Source organism: Macaca thibetana, chromosome 14 (assembly GCF_024542745.1).
Source record: "Macaca thibetana thibetana isolate TM-01 chromosome 14, ASM2454274v1, whole genome shotgun sequence".
Lineage (NCBI taxonomy): Eukaryota > Metazoa > Chordata > Mammalia > Primates > Cercopithecidae > Macaca > Macaca thibetana.
This window is the reverse complement of record NC_065591.1, coordinates 4,471,526-4,491,604: the sequence shown is the minus strand read 5'-3', so window position 1 is coordinate 4,491,604 and position 20,079 is coordinate 4,471,526. Positions and strand designations below refer to the sequence as shown.

The 20,079-nt window shown below is 54.3% G+C and overlaps 1 protein-coding gene across 2 annotated transcripts in view; it reads left to right on the top strand.

The window, feature by feature from the left end:
- ANO1 (anoctamin 1) overlaps positions 1-20,079 on the top strand; it is a 203,415-nt gene that overhangs the window by 130,236 nt on the left and 53,100 nt on the right. For both annotated transcript variants that reach the window (XM_050758122.1, XM_050758123.1), the window contains 3 exons: positions 2,029-2,093; positions 3,412-3,546; positions 8,904-9,064. In XM_050758122.1, coding sequence (XP_050614079.1) covers positions 2,029-2,093; positions 3,412-3,546; positions 8,904-9,064 — 361 coding nt within the window. The remainder of the gene's footprint in view (positions 1-2,028; positions 2,094-3,411; positions 3,547-8,903; positions 9,065-20,079) is intronic.

Below are 20,079 nucleotides of genomic sequence, written 5' to 3'. Positions count from 1 at the left end.
CCTGCATCCCTTCTTCTCTCTGTCTGTCTCTCCATCTGTCCCTGTCTCTCTCCCTCGCCCCCACCTTTCTCTTGTCTCTGTCTCAGTCTCTCTCCCTCTTTTCCTCCCTCCCCCTTCTCTCTCTCTCTGTCTCTGTCTCTGCATCTGTCTCTGTCTCTCTCTCCTTCTCCCCTACCTCTCTCTGCCTCTCCCTCTGCCTCCTTCCTTCTCTCTCTGTCTGTCTCTCCCTCTCCCCACCTCTCTCTGTCTCTCTCCCTGCCTCTCTTCTTCTCTCTGTCTCTCCATCCATCTCCGTCTCTGTCTCTCTCTCCCTCTCCCCCACCTCTCTCTGTCTCTCCATCTGTCTCTGTATCTCTCTCCCTCCCCCCTACTTCTCTCTGTCTCTTTCCCTGCCTCCCTCCTTCTCTCTCTGTCTCTCCGTCTGTCTCTGTCTCTCCCTCTTCCTCCTTCTGTCTCTCTGTCCCCTCCCTCCCTCCTCCTCCCTCTCTGCCGCATCTTCCACCTATCTATGGCATAAATCAGCGGCTTGACTCTAGGTGAGGGGAGGAAGCTGCCCAGGTCAGCGATGGCTGCTCTGCTTTTGCAGAGGTGCAGCTCTGCTTCATCAAGGCTTGCTGGCCGAGGCCTCCCTATGTACACAGTGAAACTGTGGCCTTTTCATCGTTATCTGCGTAAGAAAACACACTGATACAGAACCACCCTGTGCCTTCTGCACATCACGAACTCACAGGAGCCCATCTGCCTTCTCTCCGTGCCCTGGGAGGAGAGATCCCATCCTTCAGTGTAAAGGAGGAGACAGGGATGGGGGAAGGGGTCTGCCCAGGACTCTGGATTCGGGGGTGGGGGAACCTGCCCAGGCCGCAGACAAGTCACAAGCCCCTCCATAGCCATGCTCAGCTGCAGGTTATGCTGGTGGCTTCGAGGGGCTGTGCAGCAGCAGGCGGCCCCTCTGTGGATTTCAGAAACACGCCCTCCACCTGTGACTTTGGGTGGGGGCAGCTGTGGGTACGCCTGCGCTGTTTCCCTTCCCTGTTTGTCAGTGGGGGGGTTTCTATAGTGCACAGCCCCAGTGTTACCCCAGACGAGACGTTCAGGCACGCAAGGCTATGTCAGCTGTGGAGACGGCTCACATTTACTTCCCGCCCTCCAGACACTGGGAGGAGTTACGGAGGCTCCAAGGGGTTCCCTCGTCCCCCAGCTGTGATCTTGACTCTGAGTTTGGGAGGCAGCTTGACCCCAGAATGGGCTCTGAACTGAGGAGGAGGGCAGCTGCCCCGCCTCTGGCTGCTGGTGGGCAGCTACTCTGTCCCGGGACAGCCTCTGGGCCCCTCGCAGCACTTGCATCCTGCCTTCCCTGAGTGTGGCCCTGTCGCTGGGCTTTGAGTTGAGGTCTGTAAAGCGTTAACCACCCACACGCGTGGGTTTATTTTATTTTATTTTTTTACCAGCAGTCCTAACCCGGCGTCTTCCTCAGGACATCCTCTGCATGTTCACACAAGGCTTCCAATCCACCAAACTCATTACCGTCCCTGCCCAAAGCCTGGGGGGGTAACAGGGTGTGTGTGTCAATTTCATTTATTTCACGAAGCACTGTTAATCAGACAGCCCATCTCAGGAGATAAACCTCGAGTATCTTTGCATCCCGTGAGAGTTTTTAAAATTTCGCCACTGGTATTTCTCTGCTCAAAACCCTGGTGGTTTTGTGCCCTTTATAAAGAATGGTTTGGTGTCTGACGGGGACGACCAAAAACCCTAAAGGTGAGAAGCCGTACAGCGTCCGGCCCATTTAGGTCAATTCCAGGTCAAATCACGAAGAGTTCACATTCCATAACCTGCCAGAAGCTTCTTTTCCATCCCTACGTTCACCTACAAAGGGAGGCCCGCTCTTGCTCGCACACAGCCCAGTCTCAGGAAGTGTTTGTGGGATGAATGAATCATGTCACGGAGGCTCAGTCCTCACTGCTGCGTTCCAAGGAGCAACCTCAGAGTTCCACATGGTCACCAACCCCACTGCTTCCTCCCCCTCAGCTCCTGTACGAAGAGTGGGCGTGTTACGGGGTCTTCTATAAGTACCAGCCCATCGACCTGGTCAGGTAAGAACGTGCTACAGCCTGCGGGAATCAAGTGCCTAGTCCGATGGCAGTTGGATAACGTCCGCCAACGTCCCTGTGGGTTTCTACCACTCTGAATATTCAGTACCTGGGAACGTGTTTGAACTCGAAGAGCTTGTGTAGGAGGACCCAAAATGTCCCTGCAGGGCTGAGAGCCTGGGCCAGCATTAGTTGAAGCAATTTATTCAAATTCCCTGGAGGTTGGGCCCTTTTCTGTCACATTTACCATCTCCTAAATTCACTGCCTGGCCTGGCCTCACGGGGCGGCTGGAGGGGTTTCCCGCTTTGAGATGTGGAGGGGAAGGAAAGAGCTGCCTCTGATGTGTAAGGATTTCTCCTCTCCCAAGAGGATCTCTGTCCCCACAGGGCAGGAAGGAGGGGCAGACCAGGTTAGGTAACCTGCCCACCAGAGCTCGGCTGGTAGAAATCCATTCAAGCCATCAAGGTGCCAACCACACTTAATATGAGGAGCAACTGGGTTTCTCGGAACCTCCCGGCCGAGGTGCTTTCCAGTCCTTACGCTGAACAGGGCTTGGAATGGAGCCCACAGCCCCAGGGGAAGTACACCCACACCCACCAGCGTGGGCCATCACACACAGAAATGCACCCACCTTCCTGGGGCACCACAGAGAAGGGGGGGCCAGGCGTGGTTGCTCACACCTGTAATCCTGGCACTTTGGGAGGCTGAGGCAAGTGGATTACTTGAGGTCAGGAGTTCGAGACCAGCCTGGCCAACATGGTGAAACCCTGTCTCTATTCAAAATACAAAAGTTAGCTGGCAGTGGTGGTGCATGCCTGTAATCCCAGCTACTAGGGAGGCTGAGACAGGAGAATAGCTTGAACCTGGGAGGCGGAGGTTGCAGTGAGCCGAGATCGCGCCACTGCACTTCAGCCTGGGTGACAGAGCAAGACTCCATCTCAAAAACAAATAAATAAATAAATGCAATGGGTGTGGTGGCGGGCACCTGTAATCCCAGCTACTCGGGAGGCTGAGGCAAGAGAATCTCTTGGACCCAAGAGGCAGAGGTTGCAGTGAGTCCAGATCGTGCCACTGCACTCCAGCCTGGGCAACAGGAGCAAAACTCCATCTCAAAAAAAAAAGAGAAGAGGGGAGGGCTTCATAAAAGCAGAGAGCACCCCCAACCTGATGGGGTGGCCCAGGACCCCACTTTCTGCTTCTCAGATGAGAGAACCAGTACCCCCGGTTTGAGTTGCTCCTTGCTGGGGAGGGCCGGGGGCATGTTTCCCTGCTAGTATTGAATGACAGTGGGCTTGACTCTGCTCTGCTCCCCTGGTGTAGGAAGTACTTTGGGGAGAAGATCGGCCTGTACTTCGCCTGGCTGGGCGTGTACACCCAGATGCTCATCCCTGCCTCCATCGTGGGAATCATTGTCTTCCTGTACGGATGTGCCACCGTGGACGAAAACATCCCCAGGTAGGCGGCAGCCCCCCCACCACCCCGCGGCACACACCAGGGAGCCCTCTCCTGCCATCCCAGCTGCACGATTCATTGGGACACTGGCCTGTCACTCCAATTCCTGTACACATGAAACCTCACGCCAAGCCACGAGCCGTCAGGAGGAAAGGACATGGTTCGAAGCCGTCTAGGAGTCTGGGTGCCCTTCTCAGGCCCATCTGTGCTAGGCTATGTTTTATTGTTAAGAGAAAGGCATAAAACAAACATCTGACCATTTTCATTCTTTGAAGGTTGTTATGGTTTGCTCGTTCCTTTTCACTGTTGGTCATTATGTGACAAGAAAGTTCTCTGTTTCCTTGTGTGCCCGGGAGGTGAGACATGGATGCCAGAGGCCTCGGTACAGGCTGGCGCTCGTGGGAGGTGAAACTTGGATGCTAGTGGCCTCGGTGCAGGCCGGCACTTGCAGGAGGTGAGACAAGAATGCTAGAGGCCTTGGTGCAGGCTGGCACTCGTGGGAGGTGAGACATGAATGCCAGAGGCCTCAGTGCAGGCTGGTGCTCCCAGGAGGTGAGACATGAACACTAGTGGCCTCCGTGCAGGCTGGCGCTTCTGGGAGGTGAGACTTGGATGCTAGTGGCCTCGGTGCAGGCTGGCGCTTGCAGGAGGTGAGACATGAATGCCAGAGGCCTCGGTGCAGGCTGGCACTTGTGGGCTGTACAGTAGGTTCCACCTGCCCAGCTTCCTAAGGCTACCTGCAGCCCCGGGAAATCCTGCAGGAACTGCTCCATCAGGGAGGATTGCATCCCACAGCACAGGCAGGCGTCTGAATGTAGATCCGATGTGCCTTCTGCTGTTCACCCAGGGTATGTCAGACGTCAGGGAGCTCAGAAAAGAAGGCCCAGACCTGAGACAGCTGAGCCTCACTTAGAGGCCCAGCTCCCCCCTGGTGACTCCAGAACAAGAGTCCAGTTTTGCCTGGTGCGGTGGCACATGCCTGTAATCCCAACACGTTGGGAGGCTAAGGTTGGAGGATCCCTTGAGCCCGGGAGGTCGAGGCCACAGTGAGCCATGGTCTCACCACTGCACTACAGCCTGGGGAAACAGAGTGAGGCCCTATAGCCAAAAAAAAAAAACAAAAAAAACAAGAGTCAAGTTTTGAGAAGCTCAGCCTCACTGCGCAGAGCCCCTCTGGTGCTTTTGTAGCTGTTTCTTAGATCTCCTGACACGAACCTAAGGATAATTCCAGGCTCCCAACCTCTGGCAGGGTCTCTACGTCGACAGGCGGCGCCTTCAGTGTGCAAATTGCTCCACCAAGAAATTGACTGTCAAGGGAAATTTGGGCTGGCCCTGCCCTGCAGGGGCTCAAAGTCTCAGAAAAGTCCAAAATGTTAGTCTGGTTATTTTTCAAACCACTCCTGCCAAGTATCTCTAAAGCAGAGCTATAGTTTGGAAAATGTATCAACAGAGCCTGTCTGTAAAGACGCCATCAGTCTTAGCTAGGAAAGAAACTGGCTCTTAGCAGCACCAAAAGACCATATCTGGTCAATTTGTGTTTAAATGATGTTTTGACACATGATTAACACCTAAAATATTCCACCCTGAGCTCTGAGGAATCTGGCTTCTCTCCCCTTCGGTGCTGTTTGGTCCTAGGCAGGAGAAAGGGTGTCCCTTTGTGAATATGATATGAGGTCCTGGGCACTTGGGTTTGGTTGTGGTAAAGATCAAGGTAGCCCAGATTTGGTGGGGAGTGTAAGGCTGGCTTTAGGCTAAGAGCTCAAAGCCAGAGGGAAATGGTGAGTGCAAGGTGGGGATTCTCCCCATGACCTCCTGGAGGAAGCCTGGGGGACCTCCATCTTCCTTTCTTCCTGCCTTTGGAGGGTGGCCTCAGCAGGGAAGCTCTGCCAGCCCAGGGGTTGGCCATGCGAGCTCGGCCCTTCCACCACATGGTCAGAAATGCAAACAGCAGTTACTCAGGATTCAACCACTGTGGGCGGAGATGAGGCCAAAGCCAAGACCTCTGCCCAGTAGGTGACCTGGAGCGAAGCGGGAGGTGCGTGCTTCCTGCAGCTTCCACCCCATCCCCACCAAGCTTGCAGGGAAGCCGGTGCTCAGCGTGGAGCCGCCTGCCGCCCTTGCACCTCCGGTCCTCTCTGAAGAAGAGAGCTTCCTGCTCTTTGTATTTTGGCTAAAGGCGGTGAAGTGAGAGGCGGAGGGGGATTTAAAACCATCAGAAAAAGGCTTCTAGTTGGGCTGATGGTGTTTGTGCTAGAAGCTGAGGGGGGCAGGGAGGAGAGCCCAGGAGAGCCGTAGGGCTCATGGGCAGGCCGTTGGTATACACCTTGGCCTCCCTGTCCCCAATCCCACCGCCAGCGACTCCAGGCCACCCTCAGGCCACATGCTGGCGATGACAGGGGTGGCCTTCCACATGCCTGTTCTCTGGGAGAGGAGCTCATGTTGTGCCCAACTGGGGACGTCCTGCCCCCACCCCCCAACACTCTGCTTTCCTCTGCCCTCGAGAGGCCCTCAGAAGAGAGGAGGCTGAGTGAGGGGCACAAGATAAACCCCGAAAGGCGGGCTCCTGGCTTAGGTTTAGAATTCACTGCTGCTGCAGGGCACTTGGCTATTGCATGACAATGACAACAGCATTGATGACCACATGATGGCTGAGGCGTGCCAGGCACTGTTCCAAGGGCCACACTCGTACTGGTTGTTGGTTGTTTAATCCTCCTGACAACCTATTAACACAGCTTCTCTTCACTATCAGCTACCCCATTCTGCAGCCGGGAAAACTAAGGCACACGGACCACAAAATGCAAGAGCTGAGATACAAACCCAGAGCTAGCTAACCACAGAGTGCAGGTTCTCCCACCACCTGTGTGCGCCTGCCCACCCCACCCAACCCCTGCTGCCATGCGCGCGCGCGCGCACACACACACACACACACACACACACACACACACACACACTTCCTCCCTGCTCCAGGCCACGGCCGTGGCTTCAATGAATCATTCTTAACGTACCCATCTTTTGTGCCTGGAACATGCAGTACCTACACCACTCTGTCACCCAGGCTGGAGTGCAGTGGTGCGATCTCAACTCACTGCAACCTCCGCCTCCCAGGTTCAAGTGATTCTCCTGCCTCAGCCTCCCGAGTAGCTGGGATTACAGGCGCCCACCACCACGCCCGGATACTTCTTGTATTTTTAGTAGAGACAGGGTTTCACCGTGTTGGCCAGGCTGATCTCAAACTCCTGACCTGGAGTGATCTGCCCGCCTGGGCCTCCCAGTGCTGGGATTACAGGTGTGAGCCACCGTGCCTGACCCTACACCACTTTTTAATAAATGTTTAGGGACTGTACCCGAAGGAAGAGAATTGAACCAGAATGCCCATGATGCTGGGCCCAGAGGAGGCCCCTCAGAGCCTTGCAGGTGACATTTATGAAGTACCAGCGGCTGTGGACCAGGCATGATTCTGTGCCTAAGTTCGGTGTATCCAGAAAGTCAAAAAACAAACGCCCTCTTCAGCGTCCTCCCAGATAACCCTCTGGCCCAGCCAGCCAGGATGTGTGTTTAGAGCCCAGAACCTTGTCCAAGGCAGCAGAAAGGAGAAAGTTCAAAGCGGGCCAGAGCGGGAAGGACCTTATTCTGACCCCTCCTCATCTTCCAGAAAGAAAAACTGAATCTGAGGCTGAAGGACTTGGCCAGGGTCACAGAGGGTTTGAGTAGCCAACTGAGGGCCCAGTTCAGGCCACCCATCTTCCGCAGGGAGCCCCCCACGGCCCTTGAGCAGTAGAGGAGAGCCGTGCAGTGCTCGGGCTTTGAAGACAGAGACCAGAATTCCATTCTCACTCTGCCGTGTAGCCCTGAACAAGTTACTTTCCCTCTCTGGGCTGTGGGATTGCAACGGTCCCCAGTGCTGGTCCAGGCAAGGTGGAACATCTGTGCCGGCCAATAATGAGGCTCCTGCTCGCACCGCTGATAGGCTGGAAGTATTGGTATTTTCTAATATCAGTGGGAGTGAGTCAGTGCACAGCGATGGGTCTCGGGCATCACGAAGGTCCTTTCTCCTGGCCGCAGTGGTTGAGATCTGGTCCCTGGCTTGCCTGTGCTTAGCAAAGCAGAACCTGCACTGAGCAGGACCATCGTCCCTGCCAGGGCCCCCTTGCTTCCCGAGGGAGCCTACAGGCTGGGCCTCTGCTGCGCCAGGCAGCTGGGGACCTATTCCTCCCGGCCCAGCCCCCGGTCTCCCAGAGAGGAGTCCTGGGGTCCCTGTTTCTCTACCTCATGTGTCCAGAGCACCCAGGCCACGTCCAAGGCAGCCGCCCCACCAGGCGGATGGAGATAGAGCAAGGACCCTCGTCATCTCACTGTTTTCCAGGACCTTATAACATAAAGACCTGGCTAGCATTTGCTATTGGCACAAGGCTTGCTGATTAGATGGGGGCAGGCTGGGGACTCTGCCTCTCCTAGAAGTGGCTGGAGGACAGGCTGCAGAGGCTTCCGCCTCAGGGTCACCCCAGGGGTGAATGTTCCGGGGCCCATCTACCACAAAACAGGCCTGGGTGAGTCCACCTCCAGGGCTGGCAACAGAGGTTGCAGGGCCCCATACAAGAGGAAAATACAGGTCCCTAGTTCAAAATTCATTGTGTGTGTGTGTGTGTGTGTGTATGTGTATGTGTATGTGTGTATGCTGTGTGTGTGTGTGTGTATGGTGTATGTGTGTTTGTGTGTGTGTGTGTGTATGCTGTGTGTGTGTGTGTGTGTGTGTGTGTGTGTGTGTGTGTGTGTGTGTGTGTGTTGAGATGGAGTCTCGCTCTGTTACCCAGGCTGGAGTGCAGTGACATGATCTCGGCTCACTGCAACCTCTGCCTCCAGGGTTCAAGCGATTCTTCTGCCTCAGCCTCCCAAGTAGCTGGGATTACAGGCACGTGCCACCATGCCCGGCTAATTTTTGTATTTTTAGTAGAGACGGGGGTTTCACCATATTGGCCAGGCTGGTCTTGAACCCCTGACCTCAGGTGATCCGCCCGTCTTGGCTTTCCAAAGTACTGGGATTACAGGCGTGAGCCACAGCATCCGGCCCATTGTGTGTTTTAAGACAGCAACAGGGGAGCGTTAAACCAAGCATGAGGCCCTGCTGAGCTCAGGGCCGGTGCAACAGCATGGGTCACACGCCTGTGAAGCTGCCCTGGATGACAAGGAGGGACAGGGCATGGCTAAGTACCCGGTCTATGTCCACCACGGCAGGGACCTGGGGGACCCTCGCCAACCCCCAGCTCGAGCCCAGCGCTTTCTCCCCGGCCAGCTCGCCACCCAGGAGGCTCTCCATCCACGCAGCCTGGCCAGGTGATTCCAGGGCTACCTCTTTCTTGCAGCATGGAGATGTGTGACCAGAGACAAAATATCACCATGTGCCCGCTTTGCGACAAGACCTGCAGCTACTGGAAGATGAGCTCAGCCTGCGCCACAGCCCGCGCCAGCCACCTCTTCGACAACCCCGCCACCGTCTTCTTCTCTGTCTTCATGGCCCTCTGGGGTAAGCAGAGCTCCAGCACACTGGGTTTTTGGGCGGTGGTGAGTCTGAGTGGCACCTACGCTGCTTCTGTCTGTCTTGGTGAAATCATCCTCAGGCAGGGGTTGTCAGGAAAAAACATAGGAGATGACCCCCGTTTTATGTTCAGGTTACTGGGGTCCGCACTGCATCGGGAGAGACACACAGGTTCTCCTGACCCTGCCCAGAGTCTCTTAGGAAAAGCCTAGCAGGGACGTTTTGCTCTGAGAAATCCTGACACCAAGGTGTGTTGGCCTGGGAAGGGCAGCTGATTTAGTGCAGGGAGGCCCGAGGGTCCTGCCTCCATCCCTGCTGCTGCTGGTGAGCACCACACCCTGAAGGAAAGCTGACCTGGGCCAGGTCCCGGAGGCACCATCTCTCACTAGAGCCTGCAGCATCCCTGCAGGCTTCATGCACCCATTTACGGATAAGGAGGCAAAGGCCTAAAAGAGTTGGGAATTGCCAGGGGTCACTCAGCTCCTGATTGCCACTGGGCTGCACTGCCACCCAAATCTAAGGCACTGGGCTCCTCCAGGAAGATTCCCTAACCCCAGTGCCCTTACTTGATGAGTCCTCTGATGTCTCAGAACCTCATCTATGTGTCTATAAAATGGAGTGCGTCATCCCTGCGTGGAGGGGGCTGGGGCAGGATCCAAGGGGATCAGGCGTGGGAAAGCACCGTGCCCAGCACCTGGCGGCAGCTGGGTATTATACAACATTTGTATGAGGTGGTTGGCACATTGGCAAGGAGGACCAGGATTGGGAGCCCGAGAGGGCAGGAATCGGAACTCGTGTAGGTAAGGAGGGAGGACTCGGGGTCCCTAACCCCAGTCCTACCCGACACCCATCTTCAGCTTTTGGGGCTCGGGAGGTTGGGAAGTGGTGGCTGAATGCATTTCTACAGAGGTTTTGGGGGAGCGAGCAGGGCCGTTCTGTCCTCCGCAGCCCCATGTCACAGCCTGTGCCAGCTGGGCTTCAGGATGCCCACAGTAGGCAGCCTTGTGCTGAGCCTGGCCCCAGGCCGGGCAGTTAAGCCCCCATCCTTACCTGTGAGCTCCCACCTTGTAGGAGATGGGGCAGAGACGGCACAGAAGGGAATTCAGGAGGGAATTCTGGAAGAGGTATGAGGCCCTTCAGCTGACTTGACATGGGTGTGGGGGAGGGAGCATTTGTGGCAGAGAGACCAGGTGTAGAACAGAGGGGTCTCTTGGTCCCACCTCACATCCCTGCTTGGGGCAGGCTCCCGGGGCCGGAATAGCGCCACCTCACCTGCAGCTCCACATGCTTGGCACTGCCCTGTGTGCTCCATGGGTAGGCAAGGGGCAAACGCAGACTGAAAAGGCAATTGTGAGGACGGAGGCCAGCCAGGTGCGGGGCTCTGTGCGGCCCTCACCCGCCAGCGTGCTGATCCTGGAGATCAGACCTAGGATTCAGTACTGTGCCCCATCACTAAGCAGGGCATTGGCTGACATTGTCAAAGCCGTGCCAGCATCCTCCGTGGAGAGCACCGCGAAGTCAGGCCTGTGATTCCAGCTCAGCAGCCTCCTGACCAAGGGACAGCTGCTCGGGGGAGGCCGGAAACCTAGGGGAGGTTGGGAGGATGAAGGCAGAGCTGGGTCTCTGGTCTGCACAGAAGCACCCAGCAAGTTGGGCAGAGAGGGACTGAAGTGCCGGCACCCGGCTCCAAGTCCAGCGTGCTGCTCCCCTCTTCCTCTTTATGGCTCCTCGGTTCTCTCCAGCCCTGAGCCCCGTCCCTACACAGCTCGGCAGCCTCCTCCCCTGCTCCGGAGGCTGCATTCAGGGCTGGTGTTCCCTCCAACAGTGCATAAGAGAATTCCCCACGAGGCTGAGGAGGCTAAGGAAGCCGACGGGCTGTGGTTATCCTCACACTTGGTGCAGACGTCCTGCAGCTGGGACTCGGTTTGACTCAGCCTGTGTGATTTGGGGGTGGGTGTGCACAGCAGAGCCAAGGGATGTATCAGGAGAGGTGAGGGAGGGGAGGTCTGGCCCACCCTCTGCAGCTCCTGCTCCAGCCTGGGCAGCTGGGCTGGGTCCTCTTGCCTCTGCTCACCCATCACATTCCGGAGACCCAGGACAGAGGCAGCCAGCTCTGAGCATGGGTGCTGGCAAGAGTGGGAGTTGGAGCTTCTCCACTTAGATGCTGTGTGGACGGCCACCTCCCTCAAGCCCCTCCTCACCCTGGAATCTTATTGGGCAGCTCCGTGTCCTTAGCAGAGTTCCCTCCACAGAGTCCTTGGCCCCGAGGCACCTCCCTGCAGCCCCCACCCTCTGTGTGCCCAGCTGGAAGGGCCCGGCTCCCGTGAGGGCTTCCTCCACGTGGTGGCCAGCAGCTCTGTTTCCTCATTTCGGTCCCCTGGGCCTGTGCGGCCACTGAGACCGTACTTCGGGTGGCCCATAGCAAGACCCACAAATAAGTGTGCCCCTGTAGCACTGAGCCCCCAAGCCGCTAGGAGACTGTTCAGTGCCACCTTCTGTGGTCAGCCCTGCTGCCCCGTGTGCATTTCTACAGCCCCCCGGGGCTCAGACTCCCCCTCTGCCAGTCCCCACCTCACTGCTCTGAACCTCAGCTTCCTCGTCTGCAGAATGGGGCTGCATGAGGATTAGAGGCGGCGGACATGAACTCTCAGCCGAGGCTTCACACGTAGCTCACTCTAGATAGGTGGTCACTGCCGTCTTACAACGTTGGAGCATGTGAGAACCAAAGAAAACCTACATGAGAGTGTGCACGCACCTGGTGTGTAGGAGGTACTCTTCGGTCCGTGTGTACTGAGGGCGTGTGTCCCGCCTACATGAGGGTGTGCACCCCTGGTGTGTGGGAGGTACTCATGGGCCCGTGTGTACTGAGGGCGTGTGTCCCACCTACATGAGGGTGTGCATGCCTGGTGTGTAGGAGGTACTCTTCGGCCTATGTGTACTGAGGGCGTGTGTCCCACCTACATGAAGGTGTGCACGCCTGGTGTGTGGGAGGTACTCATGGGCCCGTGTGTACTGAGGGTGCGTGTCCCACCTACATGAGGGTGTGCATGCCTGGTGTGTAGGAGGTACTCTTCAGCCTATGTGTACTGAGGGTGCATGTCCCACCTACATGAGGGTGTGCATGCCTGGTGTGTAGGAGGTACTCTTTGGCCTATGTGTACTGAGGGTGCGTGTCCCACCTACATGAGAGTTTTGCACGCGCCTGGTGTATTACGCACCGGCCCATGTGTACTGAGGGCGTGTGTCCCGCCTACGTGAGAGTTTTGCACGCGCCTGGTGTATTACTCACCGGCCCATGTGTACTGAGGGCGTGTGTCCCGCCTACATGAGGGTGTGCACGCGCCTGGTGTATGGGAGGTACTCATCAGCCGGTGTGTACTGAGTGAAGTGTGTGTCCCACACTGTGCCGGGCCCCAGGGGAACCACAGGAAGCAAACCTGATGTATCTGCTGCTCTAAAAGCTGCAGCATCTGTTTCAAGAGAAGGCCCCATGGGAAGGGTGCAGGGCTGTGGCAGGAGTTCCAGGTGCAGGGAGCAGGTGGGAGGGGCGTCAGAGCTTCCGGAGAGGTCAGCAAGGACTCGCTGAGAAGAGCTTAGTGCGCTTGCTCGGAGGAATCTGAACCCAGTGCCGTTGGCTGCTGTGTCAAAGACGCTTTCCTGTCTTATGCTTGAGTCGGAGACCGCAAGTCTAACAGGGAACTCGTGCAGTGATTAAGAGAGGGGTGCCATAGTGGGGGCCTAACTCCAGGAAGGGTACCCATGGGAAGGTGCGAGAGAAGCGATTGGGAGCCTCATGGCACCCTCCCTGCCTGGCCCTGGGGGCCCCTGATTTCATCCATCTATTTCCTCTTTCCCTGCTGAAATCCCTGGGAGAAATCCAGCCCCTAGACTCCCTATAGCCACTTCTCCAAAGAAAGGGCCTCCGATGGAAAAGAGAGACTTTCGATTATTCCAAAGGACTCCACACTTTGTTTCAGCTCTCCTGCTATTCCCATGAGTTAAGGAGACGCTGGCGGGCTTGACCAAGACAACTCCCACACTTGACCATGAATAATAGGATTTTAAGGGCCCTGGAGAGAGCGGCCACCATGTCCTTCCACCCCACGCTCTGCCCATCCCTAGCATCCCCTTAGGATCTGGGAGGGTGCAGCCATCTGAGAGCCCCTGGCTGGTGTTCTTCTCTATAGCAGACTCCAAAGGCACTCACTTTTGTGGGACTCTCCACACATCCAGTAATTCCTGGGTGCATGGAACTGGGCCTCCCTCCTCTGCAGACAAAGAAGGATGTGGTGTTTCATTTTCTCCTTCTCCAGTTACGGACACGCCCAGTAAGAGTGGGTTCCCAGGGGAAGGCAGCAGAGAGGCTGAAGGAGCCCAGATGAAGAAAGAAGCCTATTTCTCCATTTATTAAATAGGGAATCCTTTCCCCATTTCTTGTTTTTCTCAGGTTTGTCAAAGATCAGATGGCTGTAGATGTGTGGTATTATTTCTGAAGGCTCTGTTCTGTTCCATTGGTCTATATCTCTGTTTTGGTACCAGTACCATGCTGTTTTGGTTACTGTAGCCTTGTAGTATAGTTTGAAGTCAGATAGCGTGATGCCTCCAGGTTTGTTCTTTTGACTTAGGATTGTCTTGGCAATGCGGGGTCTTTTTTGGTTCCATATGAACTTTAAAGCTGGTGCTGGAGAGGATGTGGAGAAGAGGATGTGGAGAAACAGGAACACTTTTACACTGTTGATGGGATTGTAAACTGGTTCAACCATTGTGGAAAACAGTATGGTGATTCCTCAAGGATCTAGAACTAGAAATACCATTTGACCCAGCCATCCCATTACTGGGTATATACCCAAAGGATTATAAATCATGCTGCTATAAAGACACATGCACACGTATGTTTATTGAGGCACTATTCACAATAGCAAAGACTTGGAATCAACCCAAATGTCCATCAGTGACAGACTGGATTAAGAAAATGTGGCACATATACACCATGGAATACTATGCAGCCATAAAAAAAGATGAGTTCGTGTCCTTTGTAGGGACATGGATGCAGCTGGAAACCATCATTCTCAGCAAACTATTGCAAGGACAGAAAACCAAATACCGCATGTTCTCACTCATAGGTGGGAATTGAACAATGAGATCACTTGGACTCAGGAAGGGGAGCATCACACACAGGGGCCTATTATGGGGAGGGGGGAGGGGGGAGGGATGCCATTGGGAGTTATCCTGATATAAATGACGAGTTGATGGGTGCTGACGAGTTGATGGGTGCAGCACACCAACATGGCACATGCATACGTATATAACAAACCTGCACGTTGTGCACATATACCCTAGAACTTAAAGTATAATAAAAAAGAAAGAAGCCATCTTGGGCTGTAATTATCCCATTTTGAGCTTAGCACACTGGGCGATAAGAGATCTCTGTGATGAGCGCCTGTTGCGGTTCTTGTTTTGGGAGCCCAAAGCACTACGTGGCATTCTGGTCACTGCAAATTCCTTCTTCTGCGTGCCAGGGCATCACCCACTCACGCCTTCCAGGTCAGCTGTGGGAGTGCCTACTGGGCAGGCGTGGGTGCTGCACCCACAGAACAAGCCCCTCCCCCCAGGCCTCCCTCCTTCTTGGTGTTCCTTCTGCACGGTCGTCTTTTGAGAGGATGTGGGCTGCGCAGATTGCTCAGCACCCTGGTTGTTTGCGGAGAAACCCACAAGGGTCTGGTCCCTTATGTATTGGGCTGGCTAGCAGCCCTGTGGCCCCCGGGCCTGTGGACCCTCCGAGAATAGAGCGTCCAGGGCTGGCTGACCCTGCTATTACCCCATTTGGCGGATGAATAAACTAGGGCGACTTTCCCAAGCTTACACCAGCTCTTAAGCAGGGCTTGAACCCCCGAATTCTGATTTCTGAGTCCCAAATACTTTTCATAGCTTTTTTTTAGTTACAGTTTTTTGTTTGTTTGTTTCCTTTCCAACTTTTATTTTAGGCTCGGAGGTTACATACGCAGATCTGTTACATGGGTAAATTGCGTGCCATTGGTTCGGTGCACAGGTTATTTTGTCACCCAGATAATCAGCACAGAACCCTGCAGATAGTTTTTCCATCTTCACCTTCCTCCCAACCTCCACCCTCAAGTAGGCCCCGGTGTCTCCTGTCACCTGCTTGGTGTCCCTGTGTACTCAACATTTAGCTCCTACTTAAAGGTGAGAACACATGGCATTTGGTTTTCTGTTCCTGCATTAGTTTAGTCCGCTTAGGACAATGGTCTCTAGCTCCATCCTTGTTGCTGCAAAGGCCTTCCTTTTATGACTGTATAGTGTTCCATGATGTATACAGACCACATATCCTTTTTTAGTTTTTTTTTGAGACAGAGTGCCTGTTGCCCAGGCTGGAGTACAGTGGCGTGATCTTGGCTCACTGCAAACTCTGCCTCCCATGTTCAAGTGATTCTCCTGCCTCAGCCTCCCGAGAAGCTGACATTACAGGCACCCACCACCACGTCCAGCTATTTTTTCTATTTTTAGTAGAGACAGTGTTTCGCTCTTGTTGTCCAGGCTGGAGCGCAGTGGCACAATCTCAGCTCACTGCAACCTTTGCCTCCCATGTTCAATCAATTCTTCTGCTTCCGCATCCCTAATAGCTGGGATTACAGCCGCCCACCGCCACACCCAGCTAATTTTTGTATTTTTAGAAGAGACGGGATTTCACCATGTTGGCCAGGCTGGTCTCAAACTCCTAACCTCAGGTGATCTGCCCGCCTCAGCCTCCCAAAGTGCTGGGATTACAGGTGTGAGCCACCATGCCCAGCCTGGACCAAATATTCTCTACCCAGTTAACCATTGATGGGCATCTTCGTCGACTCCATGTCTTTGCTCTCATAAATAATGCTACAGGAAACATATGCATACATGTGTCTTTATGGTAGAACAATTGATATTTCTTTGGGCATATATCCAGTAATGGCATTGCTGAGTTAAATGGTACTTCTGTTTTAAGTTATTTGAGAAATCTCCGTCTTGAGCCCCAAATATCTGACTCTAGGCCCTACTCCACGGGCATTACTAACTGGCTCCGGCTGGCGTGTGTGCTGAACGTGTGCCTGGCTTATTCCTCACTGGATTACCTCCAAGTTTTTCTCTCGCCTAGAGGAGTTTCCCCGTCTGTCTCCACAAAAATACACCTCCTTCACTTTGGGAGCTGCGCTGAGGACTGCCTCTGTGCCAGTCCAGGCTAAGGGCTCTGCACCGGCTCTCTCTGTAACTCCACAACAGTCCCAGACCGAGGCTCTGTTCTTTTCTCTGTTGAAGATGCTAAAGTGTTACCAGAAAGGGGTCTTGATCCACACCCCAGGAAAGGGTCTTTGGATCTCACACAAGAAAGAATTCAGGGTGAGTTCACAGTCTAAAGCAAAAGCAAGTTTATTAAGAAAGTAAAGGAGTGGTCCAGTACGGTGGCTCACACTTGTAATCCCAGCACTTTGGGAGGCTGAGGCGGGTGGATCACCTGAGGTCAGGAATTCCAGACCAGCCTGGCCAACATGTTGAAACCCCCTCTCTACTAAAAATATGAAAAGTTAGCTGGGCATGGTGGCGGGTGCCTATAATCCCAACTACTTGGGAGGCTGAGGCAGAAGAATCGCTTGAACCCAGGAGGCGGAGGTTGCAGTGAGCCGAGATCGTGCCATTGCACTCCAGCCTAGGTGACAACAGCAAGACTCTGTCTAAAGAAGAAGGAGAAGGAGGAGAAGGAGGAGAAGGAGGAGGAGGAGGAGAAGAAGAAGAAAAAGAAGGAGAAGGAGAAGGAGGAGAAGGAGAAGAAGAAAGAAGGTAGAGTGAAAGAATGGCTACAGAATAGAGCATTCCGAAAGTAAGAGGAGGAACGTGCCCACCCTAGGTACAGTGCTTGTTTATATAAAGGATAACAAAGAAAATCATGGGGAGATGTACTCTGTCACAAGGGTTTATGATAAAAGATTAATTGTCTTAATTACTATATTTTGTGAGAATCAATATTATTATCTCTAAAGTAAAATTAGGAATGCTTTTATTCTCAACATATCGGGATATCAGGACATTCCTGAGTCTGGGTCTGTTTAGCAAACATTATCAATCTGTTCCCTTAACGTAAACATCTAGGGGCTGGGAATGCCTCACTTTCTGGGAATGCAGCCCGGCAAGCCCCAGCCTCATTTTTCCTAATCCTCACTCAAGATGGAGTTGCAGCAAGTCCCAGTCTCATTTTTCCTAGTCCTCACTCAAGATGGAGTTGCAGCAAGTCCCAGCCTCATTTTTCCTAGTCCTCACTCAAGATGGAGTTGCAGCAAGTCCCAGCCTCATTTTTCCTAGTCCTCACTCAAGATGGAGTTGCAGCAAGCCCCAGCCTCATTTTTCCTAGTCCTCACTCAAGATGGAGTCGCTCTGGTTGGAATGCCTCTGATAGAAGCACAGAGAGGGTAAGAGATTTGCCTGAGATCACACAGCTAACAGGTCCCTAACAGACATCTCAGATGCGCACCCTGGCCCATCTGCCTCCAAGGTTTCAGCACGTGCCCTGGTCCCACCTCTCCGTCCAAACGTTTCCCAGGCCCTCATCATGGGCCCTCTTGGGGTAGCAGAAATGCACTGTGAGCCAGTAGTGGGGGGCATGTAGGCCTAGTACTGCTGAGCGCGCCGGCCCCCACGGGCTGTGGTTGTTCATTCGGTGGCCCTGTTTCATGAAGCCAGCTTGCCTGTTGTACAGTTCTTCACCCCGCAACTAGCGCCTTGTGTCCCAAGAGCTGCGGGCCAGCCCCTTCCTAGTAGATGGCTGCACTCCCCTGACGCTGGGAGAGGGGGACTCTGTGCCTGCTGACCCCACAGGAGGCTTCACTGCTTGTCTCACCCCTCCCTAGCTCCACTTCAGCCCTGGGAGATAACAAATGGGCCCCGACTGTCAAATAGAGTCAAGCACAAGTTCCGTCTGCACACTCCCATTTTGAGCGGGGGTGGGGGGAATTCACAAAAAAGCCAGGCCACTCCCACGAAGCACTTGCTTTAGAGAAAAGGAGCTTATTTTAAATCCACAGGAAAGAACCCACTGCGGCTGAGAGGTGTGAGTGGAGAGGGGAGGGACAAAGCCCCCATCCCAGGCCCTTTTCACACTGGCTGTCAAGGGCAATTACCAGGGATGGCTCCTTGTGTGTTTTTTAATCCCTTATTCAATTATTTGTTCTTTACCCTCTAAGGGATTATTTTCCCTCTGGTGTTTCTTCTCCCCTTGTGTCCTTTCTTTTCCTGCCTCCAGCTGTTCACATTTCTGCTCCTACAATGGCAAAGAGACGTAAACCTGTGACTGCCTGGCAGCCGGGAGCCTGGTCGTGGCCACCCGCCTGCCGGGGTGTGGGGCTCTGTATTCATGGCGGATGAATCACCTCCAGCCTGCTGTTTTAATCTTTGCTTCCACTGCACTGTGGGGTCCAGCTTTCCTGGAGCTGACATGTCGGTCCCAGAGCCTTCAGCTTGCTGCTGTCTGGGATTTCTGACATTTGAAAGCCTCAAATAAGGTGTCTCATTAAGTAACGTTGAGCCCTATTTAGCTATTCACTTGGATCCATTTTCTGAAATTATAGCATAATAATGGGGTTTTAACTGCTTGTCAGTTCCACGAAGAACAAAGGAGTTTATCTGATTTGAGCCTGGCTGCAAAAAGCCCGAGAAAAATGGTCCCAACTTTAATGAAATGTCAGAGGTGGAACTGTAATCCTTTCCAGGGCCTGGGCCTGAGATTTCACATGGAGTTGACAAGTCACCCAGCTGAGTCACTCCCAGCTAGGTGGGGACGAAGGGGATGCACTGTGATCATCTGTCTGTGGGAACTAAACTTGTTCCAGGGATAAATAGGTAGGGTGCCTGGTGACTCAGATCGAAAGGGAAGGCTGGAGGCCTTTGTGCCCCGCCCATCTCTGCACTCACGTGCAGGACCAGAGCTCTGCCCCTGCCCCGCCACTCCCCAGGAGACCCCTCTCTGACCACCAGTTCGTGGAAATGGAGTCTGCGCTAAGCAACATTGCACTTTTCGGGAACTGGAGGTTAGCGAAGGGTGGTTTCTATTCCCAGGGGGTGGGTGTCTTAGTCAACTCCAGCTGCCATAACCAAATACCACAGACAGGTGCCTGCAAAAACCGGCTCGTATTTCCCACAGTTCTGAGTATGGAGAAGTCCAAGATCAAAGTGCCAGCTGATTCGGCCCATGCCTTGGCTTTCAGACAGCCACCTTCTCCCTGTGTTCTCAGGTGGCAAAGGCAGAGACAGGAAGCCTGTTCTCTGCTGTCTCTTCTTCCAAGGGCAGGAATCCCATCATAAGGGTCCCACCCTCATGACCTCAGCCAAACCCAATCAGCCCCCAAAGGCCCCATCTTCAAATACCATCACCTGGTGGGTTAGAGCTTCCATGTGAATTTAGAGGGATGCAAGTCAGGCCAGAGCAGGGGGTCACATTTCAAGGAGGGGACTGGATAGGGACCCCACATGCACAGTTTGGCAGGATGCATCCCTGCTCCGTGGTCATGTGTGACCGTGCCCTGCCTGCCTCCCAGAGCTGGTGGGCTCGGGGGTGGAGGGCAGAGGCCTGGAAGACATGACCCCTGCCCGTGAGGAGCATGGATCTCACTGGGGAGATGGGGCTGTCCACCGGGCGGCTGCAGAGCAGGTTGCAGCTCGCTCAGGGGAACCAAGAGAGCATCAGATGAAGCGCCTGAGATGTGCCCTGGTTTGGGCAACAGCATCTCAGGGGAGAGAGAGCTCAGGAAGGGTGTCCGCCAGCCGGTCCAGGAGGGGCCATGGGATTAGGGAAATTGGAGTGAGGCCTGCGTAGTAGAGACCTTGGGATAGGTCGAGGCGGGGTGGGATGCAGCCTGGGAGGAGAGGCAGCTAACCTAATGGATGGAGGGACGGTTGGAGAAGGATGGCAGAAAGACGGAGGGGTCGGTACTTCCAGATGCCTGCTGGCTTGAGCGCAGCCTATGGAG